The sequence below is a fragment of the Pleurodeles waltl genome, chromosome 11 (assembly GCF_031143425.1).
Source record: "Pleurodeles waltl isolate 20211129_DDA chromosome 11, aPleWal1.hap1.20221129, whole genome shotgun sequence".
NCBI lineage: Eukaryota > Metazoa > Chordata > Amphibia > Caudata > Salamandridae > Pleurodeles > Pleurodeles waltl.
The window spans coordinates 78,587,588-78,601,753 of record NC_090450.1 but is presented as its reverse complement, the minus strand read 5'-3'; the positions used below and the strand labels follow the sequence as shown (position 1 = coordinate 78,601,753).

Sequence of the window (14,166 nt, the reverse complement as noted above, 5' to 3'; positions counted from 1 at the left end):
TGGCAGAAAAACGAATGAAAGAATAGTTCTCCGGTGTCAAATATGTTTTTATCTCTCATAGCATTAGCTAAGATGCGCTCCTTGATTCGAAAGTCATGGAAGTTGACTAAAATCATTAGTGGATTGTTAGCATTGCGAGACTGGATGGGGGGACACACACTGTGCTTGCATGATTGCTAGGTCCAAATGCTCGGTGGTGCCTCCGGACATACATGCTTTGAGATGAGATCCGTAATGAGACTCGTAACTGTCTTCCCATCCTTGCGTCCCTCCGGTATCCCAGTAAATCTCAAAAAGCAGTGACTCGATCTATTTTCTGCATCGTCAATTTTTATTTGAAGCTCAGCCAATTCAGACTGCATTTTGAGGGATAAAGATTCCTGTTTGGGTCTTGCATTTTCCAGATCCGAGACTCGCTGTTCCACTCGGGTAATTCGAGTAGTGAGCTGTTGTATGGTAGAATGATTTTGCTGTAGGTGCTGGTCTGTTGTTTTATACCCCTCATCCTGGGAAATCTTCATTGACTTTAGTTCTCCCAGAATCTGATGCAGAAGTTTGTTTGTGGATGGAGCTAAAGACTCATCAACCCCCAAGGATGCAGCTTTGGCTTGCACTCTCATAGACTTCAGTGTAGATTCCACTACTACTGATATCCTTATTAAGAAGTGGCAGGCTTTCACATACCATGAGTGTCACCAGGGCTATGGCAAGAGTTGTCGAAAGAGAAGTGGAGGATGCTTACTGCAAATGTGTGGCACTGTACTGTAAGCCTATAGTTGCACAGGATCCATCAAAATTGCTGCTAAGCTCATTCCATTCCTTATCAGTGGGTGGTGGGTTCCCTTCCTTTTTGTGTTGCTTGGCTGAAGCAAATAGGGGGTAAGCTTGCTGACTCTTTGACCCTGAAGCACTGCTTGATAGTTGCCCTGTCCTGGCTTTTACTGCATTACATGGCTCCAAGACATTATCCACCATGGGCCAACTTGATCTCTCATTTCTTAAGGTGGAGTTAATATGTAGTAATCCTGGGGCTGAGGTGCCATTCTTGTTAGCTTCCATAGATGTTGTGGACTTTTTCCCTGGGTCAGCCTGTCTTGCAGGCTCAAGGATTTGCAAATCTTGCATCTGACAGGCTAGATGATCCAGAAGGGGATCAGATGAGGCAGTCTTTAATTCGGGTTCAAGGGGACCTGATTCAGAACTCCTGGAATGGGAGGTAAGCTGTGGTGTTTGGTGGACCTTGTTGGTTTGCCAGTAAATTGCGCCTTCGTCGCGGTATCCCTTGAAAGCTGCTCCATTGATTACTGCCGGCGAAATCAGCGCAGGGGGCTGCCTAGGGGGTTGCACGCCGCACCCACAACTACAGGGGCTGCTTCCCCAACAGTCCAGTGGTCCTTCCCCGCTCAGAGGGAAGCCTATTGCCCACCCCTTAGCTGCCTGTGCACCTGGTGAAAAAGGACTGTGTGCTGAAGCTCTACTCCTTTCTTCCTCGAGCTTTGCTACAGGCATACTTCTTGTCATGTCTTACAGGCTGCTGCGAAAGTAAATGCTACCTCCCGGCTACTACTTGCCAAGATCTGACAGGATATGCTATAAGCAGTTCATACAAGCCATCCGGGAGCCAGCACACTGTGGGGCTGCAACGTGAGAAAATGAAGGGAGAAGTGGTCCGCCACTCCTCCTAGACGATCCGTTCCTCATTCCACAGTATGCTGCAGTGTGCCAAAACCTCCCTCCTTAAGTCCAGTGCCCGCCGCACTCCTAGAGTAGAGGCTGCCACAGAGAAGCATAAGTAGCAAATCTCAGCCCAAATTAACACTTCGCACTCTAGCAGGACGCCTGAATCAAGCTTCTCTGAGGAAGTTTAGACGCCACGCTTGCCATCTTGTCTGCCATCAGGTACCGGAAGCACCCTCAGCCACGGGGCATGACGGGTGCTCCACGTGGCCCCCCTAGTCATGCAGACAAGCATTGATGTGTCAAAAACATTGTGTTCAATAAAAGAGATCAAGTAGTGGTGTAGCAACAAAGAAAACGCAAATCTGATGCTCCCCCTGATACTGAATCTTTTCTTTGAAAGTTATAAATAGCAAAAGATACATGGTGACTGCTCAAAATCCTGGAGAGTAAAATACGAAAGATTCTTTGTACTTCAGGCATCTGCGTCCTCATCTGCCAGTTCCTGACATCAGAGATGAGACTAGTTCAATCCAGACTGTAGAGACCTCCTCGAAATTATGCTGTGTTTTGATTTAACTTAAAGAGTAGAAACTGCTAAGTGTGTCATTTTGCATTTAAAGACATTTCTTTTGATTGAGTAACAATGGCGAGATGTTGCAACAGCGCTGGAGAAGGCAAGAAATGTAGAACCAGAAGGCCAAAGCTATTTTGCGGTTTCACAATGCAAAAATTACTTTTTTGCGATCACAAAATGGCCTTGTAGGATGTACCATTCCTATTTTGCGAGTCAGTACCCAGTAATGGACTCACAAAATAGGGATCATGACTCACAATTAGGAAGGAGCGTTCCAAGGACGACTCTTCCTAAGTGCGACTCACAGGTCCATGTATGATTGTTTTGTTACCATGAATGCGTCCGTAAAACAATCTCAATTACCACCAATTTGATATTGGTGGTAATCCATTCGCATTTGGGAAGGGTTCCCGAAAGGATCCCTTCCTCTTTGTGAAGATGGGTGCTACCATTTTTTCAGAGCCCACAGATCACTGCCTACTCTGAAAAAATGAAACTGAAACATCTCATTTTTATTTTTGAAATGCATCCTATTTTCCTTTAAGGAAAACGGGTTGCATTAAAAAAAAAAAAAAACTGCTTCATTTAAAAAGCAGTCCCAGACATGGTGGTCTGCTGACCCCAGGAGGCCACCATCCCTATGAGTATGGTCATTCCAAAATGGGTTGCAAATAGCGATCTGCCTCATGAATATTAATGATGCAGGTTCCTTGCGATCCATTTTGGGAATCCATAACAGTGTCTCAGACATTGTTGTACATTTAGTTTTGCGAGTTGCAAAAAAATTGTCGTATATCTGGCCCGTAATATTTTACTAGGACAGATTCCTCAACAGCCCGAGGTGAATGAGACTAGCATTTTTCTGCAACGGGCTGCCTGTGGTGTTTTCTGAGGCCCAAGTCCACAGACACCGGAGTCGCCATGTTTGTAAAAGTATACCCCCTCCCAAGGTCCCAGGTTTGCCAGTAAAGTCCAGAAGCAAGTTAACAAACTAATCTAGGGGCATGGTCTGAACAGATGAGCAGGGTAGCGTTTCCAGTGAAAGTAAAACTGCAGTTGACCTCTAAAAAACCAGGGAATCGCAATTCTCACTAATCTCATTTTCTGGTCCCCATTCAAGAAAACAGGAGGAAGAGGAGAACTCCGAAGAAAAATATCTGGCCCAAAAGACCTCAGCTAGGAGACATGCATAGTGGGATAACCTCTCCATTATGAAATAGTCATAACACTGAATAGTCCTGTACTCATGCCGAATGTCTGTGGGTATAAAATCTTCTACAACACAAGTCTGAGAAGAGTCCCTGACTTACTCCTTCCTCCTTAAAATAGTTCCATGCTGGTCCGATTCTGTACTGGCCCACTTATGCAATTACATTCTAGTTAACACACAGATTCTCACGCCATTCAAAGGCAGTTACCTGTACCTAATTATAAAATAAAAAGGAAGCAAGGAGAAGCCATAAGGTCATTAGTTCACTCCCTTTTATAGTCTGGATAGATACTAGCTAATAAAATCTTCTCTCTCTTGGACACTTGGGCAAAAGCTGAGAATCTGATTCATGCTTAATTGACATATTTTAAGCAGGGGGCCAATTCATCTAGTTCTCTTACTTGACACAGACATAGATGGAGTAGCACACTCAGAAACCTTACAGCTGCTTTATGGACTTTCAGGCAGCCTTTGACTGCTTGAATGAAAACTCCTTGAGGAAAACATTTCTGATAGGCCACTACAATAGGACTTCCAAACCTACCAATTAAATTCTCTCACATCTGGACTTGTGTAAAAAGCAATAGGTCACTGACCACAGTGTTCATGAACACAAATGCCCTTTAATGGCCATGTTATTTTATACAACGGAATATATCTTTTCCAATTCTGAGAAGATGAATTCCTCCAGTTCACTAGAGGTTTTATTCATACTAACACTTTTAACAAGTGCTCTTCCAACTCTGCAGGCATTGAGAACTGGAAGTGAGTAAAATCATGCATATAGTGCAGTGTATGCATGGTGATGTCCTGTTAAAGAAAATGAGATACGGGTCAGAAACAGAAAAAGTATTCTGGTTTTGACTTGACTTAAAGAGTAGAAGCTGCTAAGTACGACATTTTGCATTTAAGAAACTTCGTTTGGTGGAATAACAGTGGCGAGATTATGCAATGGTTCTGGCAAACCTACAGGTGAAGGCAAGAGATGTAATCTTTTACTAGGAGAGAATTCTTCAAAAGATGAATGTCCTGACATCGCTCTCCATGATGTCAATGTGTTTTCTGACATCTAGTGCCTTGACATCAAATCTTTTGACGTCGAGTAGTGCTTTGACAGTGATAGTGGTGGTGACGGCTAAGATTTTTTAAAGTAATGGTATTGTTTGGTCGTGATTCTTCTTTCAATGGCGAGCAGGTCTGTGCTGTCCTATTAGCTGACATTGAGGATGTCAACAGAAAATGTAATCAGTCCAATGGCACAATCAATGGTGCCTTGTCTTCCTCTTCTTCCTGGAACTTCTCTTATTGGATATACCTCTGTGCAACAGGCAGAGTGCCAGTAGAGTAGATACTTCCCTGAAGGCCTTGTCGTTTTTCCTGTTGTCTTTTGGCTTCCTCAGATTCCCTCTCAGCCTGATGCCCTCTCTATCGTTGAGGGTCCTTTTTGACACTTTAGATCAGAACTTGCAGTCCTTAGTAGAAAGAGGGGCTGGATGACACATTATTCACACTTGGTAAGGGTCAGAGACTGCCTTCCTTCTTTCACAAAAACAGCATTTGACAAACAGAGGTGGCATTCTGACCAGCAAAGAGCTCCATGTAGCATAATTCTGCTTGATAGGTGCACTTGACTTAGAGTGAAGGGGAAAAATATTAGCTCTGACAGAAAAACAGTCAAACAGTTGGCTGAAAAACACCCACAGTGTTCCAAGGCAAAGCTGTAAATAATAACAGAGTCTGAGATGCAGCTGCCAGTACACTGACCACAGGATTGGAAACATCTACCTTCTTAAATGACACTGCTGCCTTTTTAGGTCAAGCATAAGCGTTCAACCTTGTGTATACTTTTAGTATACTTCTTAAGGTTTAAAGCAATTTCATTTGTTGGTCGCAGTTTCTGTTAAAAACTCTTGCTCGCTAGTGGTCGGTTCTGCCTTTTTCTCATCTTTTTTCTGTTTCAGAGCAGTGACCAACTACTGTATTATTCCACTCTAGTTTCTTTATCTGTTGGTGTGACTGACTTTTTTTGTTATTTCTTTGTTGCTGCCTTTTTAATGAGGTTGTTTTAGGCTGGTAGCTGCCTGTTTTACTGCACCATTCCATTATTCCCACCTCCTCCCATGTCGCTGACATTTGTTTTGGCTATATTCCAGTGTTGTCCTTGTTTACCTCTGGCTCCTAAATATTTTACAAAAGAAACACCCTATAATTTAGCTCACGGCTCACGAAAGCCACACTATGCCCTTGCTGGTAGAATGTAGCTAAACCTAGAAGCAATGAAGTGAAACTTGTTTAGCCTTGCATCCTGATTCTCTCTCTCCATTGCCCCTCACTGCCAGCACTCACAACATCGCACACAAGGGTTTATTGGGGCCTTAAATCTTCTCAGGCTGCTCTGCTTGTTGAAATGCAAGGCAAAAATACTTGTAAGACTTTTCATTCTGTTAAAATAAAAATAAAATACTTTTCCAGCCTTATTTTCCAAATTCTGTTCAGACGTTTACACAACTCGAGGTAGTGCAGTCATCTTCTCTCTCCTCAAGGGCTTGTTATTTCTGATGTCAGTATCCGCCAGGGACCACCAAAACATGGCAGGAAGAGACAAAATTATGGGACAGGATTGACCAATTTATGTGGCAAGAAAAGCCCAGTTCTGAATTTACAAGGACAATAGCTCTAACTCAAGAAAATGTGAGACCTATTGCATTGCAAATGCTTATTTCCTTTGCTGTTAATGTTAGGCCTATTGGGGATCCTTTGTCCTTAATTGTTCACATCTTATGCAGCAGTTCTTAGTCAGGTGCTCAGTGAAATCTTTTTAATAGGGTTGATATTGGACTTTTGTTGGTTTCAGTAAATATTTGTCCAGTAATAGTCTTTAAAGCATGCTACATAACAGTAGCTATGCTGCATTTCATACTTGAATTGTAACTTAACTGGATGGTTTTAAGTGTTCAGGGTCCCACATGATGCAGGGAATTGTTTTAATGTTTATGAATTCAATAAAGATCTCTACACTGCAGACCCCCCAAAACAAGCAAGTTGCTATTTCTGACCTTTCCAGGTGACTTTTGTCAACCCACTTTAAAAGATAGAAGTCTGCTCTGGGCTTGTCTTCAATCATTTTCTAATTAAAGACCTTTGATTCAAAGAACCACCATCAAGTAAAACTATCTGCGAGCAACCACTGCATCTAGTCAACCATGCGGAGTCCTTCTTTAGTCTTTGGCTCAAATTTTCTTCCTCTTCCTCTCTTTACAGTGTGATATCAGTTGGGATATTTGAAGAATGCTTGAGATTCCCTCCTGCTAGATCCAGTTTTGTTCTAAAAGCCTACCAGCAGTGCACCACCTTGGAGACACCAGCTAAATAGAACTTAACAGCCACATATCACTCTTTGGTCACTAAATATGGCTTGCTCTGCCTTCAAATGAGGTTGCCCACACTGAGAGCCTCTGTTGGGTAATTGCAAAGCCATGAAATCTGCTTTAGATGTCAAATGTGAACATAATCTGCTTTTAACTAGAAAATACTTCCAAAAAACTTCTTCGGAAATGGTTGTCTGTGTAAGTTTCAACCGTTGGCTCTTTTTACTGAGTTTTTGTTATTTAAATTTTTTAAAATGTTATATATTAGCCTTTATCTTCACATTAGATTCTCTATAGTGGCAGGTGACACCTTGAACATGGTCAGACTACCAGAAGGCTACTTCAACTATTCTTTGGATTCCTCTGGGAAGTCCTTTGAACAAACTTTATCAGCAGTTAGTTTTCAATTAGAATACTGTTTCACAAAATACCTCAAGATAGTGCACCCTAGCATATTAATGAATCTGGAAGTCACATCTTATATGTAGGAACAAAATGGCTAAAATATTTCTTAGAGAGCACTTTGAATTCTCTGGCAGCATCTCTAAATAGCTTATTGACCTCCATGTCACAATGGATAATTATGGGTGCTTAGTTAGATTGCTGTCAACTTTAGTTGTCTTACATTTTTTCTTAAAAAGAAAGGTGCTCAGGTGCCTTCCATACGGTATCTACCCTATTTGTGTTAAATAATCAGTCAGTCATTGGGCCTTTAGTGTAGTTTTTACTTTGCTCACACAAGCCATTTTAGCCATTGTAGTCCATGATATAGATTTACTGAGCTAGAAGACATTAATCTGGCCAGAAGAATTGGTGAGCTTCACGGTCTTTTTACCTGAAGAGCTTTACTTTAGTTTCTGCAAGGGCAAGATTTAATTTTGTACAGTCCCTGTCTTCATTGTGAAAGCAGGAACTGTGATTCATTTGGTTTAAGAAATTATCCTGTTTATGTGTAACATTGACCCCATGCTTATTAGGATGAATACCTCTGAAGTTTTACCTGCAAAGAAAAAAGCATTCATGCTCACTTGATAGCCAACAATGTGACTAGTGCCAAGATTGCAAGAGGGACGGTTTGTTATGTTTCCAAATTTGACAACCTCAGAGAAGTTCTGTAGAGATGTCATGCACATATCTCCAGAGCAAAATCACATTATTTGTTCTGCAAAGATACTTTGGCCCTCATCTAGACCTCACTTAGAGTTTGGCAGACAGGGATCTCTGCCACAATCGTGGTGGGGTACCTGATCTGCCAAACTGACAGTCTATTTAAAGTGGTCAGATTACGATGTTTCTGCTGACCGTGCCCCTATTGGCTCCACAAGTGTAAACCTTACACTGACAACCTGACTGACGGCCACCTGTAAAAGTATATCAGACAGTGGCGGCTGCCACAAATGTCAAGAGGAGGGTGTGGGGTGGAACGTGAGGCGACGGGCGAAACACTTTTCAAAAAAGAAAACACCTCTGCCGCCCGTCTCCCGCCACCGTCTTCTGCCGCCTCGCTGCTCTCAGCACAGGTTCCCCACATATCCTGGCACTGCTTACATGCTAAACATAACATGTAAGCAGCGTCAGGATTGGTCTGAGTGGCAGTCACTGCCACTCAGACACAAGCCTCTGAGTCTGTGCTGTTTCTCCAGCCCGGCTGTGTATACAGCCAGGTTGGAGAAACTGAAACGCGCATGTGTGTTTGGCCGGCCTGAGAGGGCCAGCCAAACACACATGCGCACTTAGTGAACTCTCCCCTCCTACTCCCTCCCACCTCCCCGTGGCCCAGCCCCACTCCTCCCTGCTGGCTGTGCCAGCAGATGAAAAATAATGATGAAAAATAACACGATAGCAAGCTATTGTTTTATTTTTCATCTGCTGGCTCAGCCAGGGAGTGGTGCCCCTCTGCCACTGAGGGGTAGCGGCCTTTGATATCAGACCATCCAACCTAGTTAAACCGTACGGCCCGATGTACTTTCTGTTTTCTCTTTGAGATTACTGCTAAAACCCTCTCTATGGGGTTTGGGTTATTAGTTTTTTGTTTTACAGAAAAATAGCTCCCACTGTGAAAGTTTGTTTTTGTAAAACAAAAAAGTTTGCGGAACGGTTGTATGATACATAGTGGTGTCTCAGCAAACATTCAGTGTCTTATAAGAGCCTCTGTGGCAGCAGCTCTCTGAAGGCCTAGAGCTCTCCGCAAAGCTGGGGGAGGTTTCTACCTAGAGCTGGTAGTAGTTTGCTAGCACAGCAGAGATTATTGATTCTGCCCCCCCCCACCCCACTGATTGAAGGCATCCTCCCCCGAGTCTCTAAATCTAAATATATCTAGGCCACTTTTGCATGCTTTCTGAAAGCAGCACACTGGGAAAATTACTGCTTACAATCATGCAGTCATGTGTAATTTTTGTTTGCTTGAAAACATATATATTCCTCCTCCTTTCCCAAGATTTTATTTTTGGAAATTTGTTTTCCAGGCTCTCATTTAGAAGCATTTGCTCCTTACTCTCCCATCAGGAAATGTACCATGTGATTGCCTTACTTTCCATTTACTGTGCTACACTTATGCATGTAAGAAAGGACATGGAGAAATGTAGGATTTGTTGATGTATGAAAAAAGGATTGACACCGATGCATTGAAAGATTCTTGTGCATTGAGGGTTCCAGATTCTTTGTGACTGCATATTTTTTAGACTTTTTTCTTTTTCTGCATTCTTTCATGGGCATACCCCACTTGATTGTAAGGGTAGCCAAGCATGGTCTAAGAGTACCGCAATCCCTATGAAAATAAATTTGACCATTTCAAATGTGGAGGAAGATATACATATTTTATCTAACACGCATTACTGGAAATGTATTGAAATGCCTATCGTTCTAAGGAAGTTATACTTTTATATTATACTAAATTGTATTTTAACCTCTTGCTATCACTTTTCAATAATTGTTACTGCTTTCCATTAAGATACAGCAGGAAGGCTGCAGACATGCAGAACAAATCGGATTCATCAAGCCCTGAAACTACAAAAAACAAGAACAGGACATCTAGCCCAAACACTCGACAAAACAGAGGTAGTGTTTACGTCTTTGTATTCATTGAAATCCACATGTTTTTCAGGGTTGTTTGTGTAGGACGTTGCTGAATGTAAGAGAAGTATTTACCTTATTCCTGATCAATGGACGTCAGGTACTAGGGCAAAGTGAAACCAGACTAGCTATTTAGGGCATCACCAGTCAAGGGTCAGTATTTCCCATAGTAGCTGCAATCTTTCTCCATCATGGAATTTTCTTTAGATTCATAAACATCATTGTAGCACTGTGAAAGAAGGGTGAGGTCATTAAGACAAACAGAGAAATCTAAAACCTGAAACAAGGAAGGAAAACAATGGGCATAATTGTAAAAAAACAATTCTGAACCCTCCAGTGTCTTCGTTTTAGAATCCAGAACTGGAATGAAGCATGTAGTACAGGACAAAGGGAGGCCTTCACAGCAGCAGAGGGAACAAATGGTGATGCCACTTGAGTCAGGAGCAACTGCACAGAGAAAGAGCTCCAGCTTGCTTCCGGCACTCACAGGGTGAGGATCAGACCAGAGAGGAGCACCTGTTTATGAAGGGATATCTGGGCCTTAGGTAATGTACAAATAGTGAGAAGAAAATACATGAGTTTGATTAACCCAAGTGCCACATGTGACCACTGAGAACTACCAGACGAGTTTGGAAGACTTACGGTGAGACAACGCATCACTGAAGTAGCAGATACAGACACTGTGAAAGCATTCTGGTGGTGGAGAGCCTGTAGCAGAGCGGCAGGTCTGGTTCAAGTCTGTCCATTTCCTAGAACTTTCTTGACTGGGGAGTTTAGTTGAGGTTTGGGGAAATTATGGGTTGGATGCCGTACCACTGAGGAAAGTTAGGTGGGTTACCACTGTTGTTACTGCTCCAGAGAATTGAGAAGAGGGGCGAGAGAGACGACGAGATAAGCCACACTCAGATAAAGGACAAAAGGACCAATTTTGTAAGACAAGCTCCTAGCCAAGAATTAAGGTGCCAATTATTAGGGGCTTGAGGAGAAACTGACGGAGATACTAAAGACCTAAAGATAAGACTGGTAGAGGTAGACGTAACCATTGATGCACTTGTAAGAGCCAATAAAGCTTATGTAATAAAAAGGTTGGACAGCACATTGCTTCCGAGGAAATTTGGGGCCCTGAGTTTCCCTATTGTGCACACTGATGACTCCTCAACGTGCACAATAACTAGCAAAGAACTCCAACTAGATCACTCCGACTTGCCTCTGATGGTGAGACTGTACTTCATTGTTAGAGCTTAAGCTTGTCATTATTTATTGTATGTCAATCACAAAATAATAACATTTTTTTTTTAAAAGCCCTCTTTGACCAGGTCTCGCTCACGTCATTGAAGGACTCATACTAGCTCAGTATTGGTTGTCAAGAAAATAATCACTATAGAGGTTTAGTTATATCCCAACCTTGAAGTCATGGTCTTTACCCAGAACTGCTGTGTCGGTGGGATCTTGCTCCAAAAAAAAAATAGGAAGCCGCCTTAATTTCTGCAGCATGGTGTTGCGTATTGGAGGAACTACATATATGCCTTCTTTCTCCTCAAGAGGGCAACAAAATATTGATTCCACCTACTCAGGAGCATATCTTGCTGCAGTTTCTACCACCTCGAACTGTAGCTCTTCCTCCACTTCCATTATCACAAACACGAGCAATAGCGATAGCATAGGCTGGAGGTGCCTAAAATACAGGAAAGCCATAGAGAGGGATCAAGCTTTTCTCCAAAGTGCCCATTTAAAGTCCAGCTGTTTCTCAGGAAGTTTTCATTGTACACTTTGAATGACACAGACTTTGGTTCATAGCATATTTCCTGCCAAATTCTGCCCATTCAAGGGTATCACCAGGCGATTGTATTGTGGCCTTTCACACAGGAAACTAAATATGAAAACAATATATTTGCAGAAATAAATGTATATTTGTTTTGCAAAAACTGGAGCCCGGGCTTCAGCAATGCCTCTGGTCAGTTTAGTGTCATTAAAATCTATCCTACTTCCCTTAGCGCCATTAAGGTCAATATAAACAAGACATTCCAAGAGTCTCACCACAATCTTCTCTGTCATAGAAAATACAGATGCTGGTTCCGTAGTATATGCAAGGTATTTAACGCTTTCTTGTCCTCATATAAGCAAGCCCCAACAAGAAAAGCAGGTGGATAGATTTGATATGAAAAGACCTGTGAGATGAAAAAAGACCAGCCAAATAGTGTCATCATCTCTCTGGAGGGACCTTCATTACCCTTTACAGAGGGGGAGGGGATACATAACTTGTACATGTGTAATAACGTCCAGTATTGATATCAGCTGGTTTTGGATAATCGTAAACCATGTACCTGATACCCCAGTTTTTTGTAACTGTCACCAAAACGTCAAGATGACAGGATTGGAATATATATAACACGTGTTAATCTTTATTTATTTCTCATACTACATACTTGTTATGGTACACTTATCTTAAAAAAGGTCTTCAAAGTGAAGCTGACAATGGCCACTGATTGGATATATAATGTTTAACTTGTGGTTACCTTTCACTGAATTGTGAACGTGGTGAGTGTTAGTGGATTTATATAATCAGTGTTTAGCATATAATTCTGTATTTAGCGAATTTGCCACATAAAATACAGCATAATATGTCACATAGTTTGCAAATGTCACAGAAATGGTGTTTCTTGCTCAAATGGATGAAAAAGATACTGCCAGAAAATCTGATGGACATTTTGCAGTCTTTGCTGTGTATTTTTAGATAACCTTGTTGCATAATTTAGTTCTCCATACTGCGTAACGCTGGTAGTTTTGAAGATGGTAAAATATTTTCTCTATTTCATGGTTCCCCATGAAATGAAGCTTTTGGTATTATTGTATTTTATGCAATAAAAGCACGTAAACATATTTTTATATCTATGTATCTTTCTATCTATAAACAAACTTGACTTTGGAAGAAAATGCCAGCCACTTTTTATAGGAGCTAGAGTACAAACGATTTGAGGCAATCAAAACATTCAAAGGGGATGGCAGTCTAATCATAAAACCTTCAGATAAAGGCAGCAAAATTGTTTAGATGTCTAAAGATATATTGGAGGAAGCAATTGGCTAAATATGATATGAAGTTTATGAACTGTACATGTTTCCCAAATTCTAATCAGCAGTCAAAGACTGCCAAGTCATGATCGAATACAAAGAATATCCATACCTAAGACAAGACTACCCAATTTTACTAACCATTTACATCCTGTCGAAAGTGTACAAGAGTCCAAGAACCCCACCAGACATCCCATGGTCTCATCCATTGAAAGTATCCTCAAAGTCACATATGAATATATCAATCATTTTTTTACAACCACTTGTATTTTCCCCAATATCTTAAATATGTGACAGTTCTGATTGTTTTCTCAGAACACAAGGCATAAAATGGCAGGATGAATACTAGATGGTCCCTCTGGGTGTGCCTTCTTGTATATCATCAATATTTCTTCAAAGCCTGTATATACACGACACAACAATATATTACTAAATATTCTTTAATTTTGTCTGGAGAATATATTTGTTTTTCAAAATACTGGGTATGGACTGTTCTGTGGTACCGCCACACATAGGAGAAATGCTACTAGTTATGCAGATATTCCAATGGAATGGTAGGAAAAAAAGAGTATTATGGGATGCTGACAACACTGAACACATAGAACACCTAGTCACTTGGCATTGTAACATAGATGGGTTATTACTTGTCTAGTGGACAGCAAATCAAAGGGCTAAAACTACATCAGAACCAACAAATACACTTTTGAGATTCAGTACTCATAGATAAACTGCAAGCAACTTTTTTAAATGTAAAATGGAAGAATGAGATACAAACCATGCCGTTTCAGAGACAGGCAGCAAAGAACAGTGTATTGCAAGCATCTGCTTCAGTCTCTGTTATGTATGTATTCTGTAGTGAATAGATTAGGATCAAACGTAATTGTAGTATGGAAGTCGATTATGAGAGGGAACACTCATATGCCATTCAGCTTTTCAAGCAAAAAGTGTATCCTGAGAATGTATTGAAAATAGCAAGTCACAAAGTCGATACCAAAACAGAAAACAATCATTAATCACCAAGTCCAAAAAAAAGAGGAAGATAGAGCTGGAAGACTTTGGTGGAAAGTGTACTTCATAATTGAATCAAAGCAAGAACTTGATCTCCAAATTCTAGAATCTGATGAAATTCTTGAAGAAATGATCAGAGAACACCCAATAATTACATATAGAAAAAATTCTAGAATATAATGCAC

The 14,166-nt window shown here is 41.3% G+C and overlaps 1 protein-coding gene across 3 annotated transcripts in view; it reads left to right on the top strand.

Annotated features, from left to right (window-relative positions):
• Positions 1-14,166, top strand: part of MCF2L2 (MCF.2 cell line derived transforming sequence-like 2) — a 1,607,631-nt gene that overhangs the window by 1,484,716 nt on the left and 108,749 nt on the right. For all 3 annotated transcript variants that reach the window (XM_069213109.1, XM_069213110.1, XM_069213111.1), the window contains exon 26: positions 9,783-9,889. In XM_069213109.1, coding sequence (XP_069069210.1) covers positions 9,783-9,889 — 107 coding nt within the window. The remainder of the gene's footprint in view (positions 1-9,782; positions 9,890-14,166) is intronic.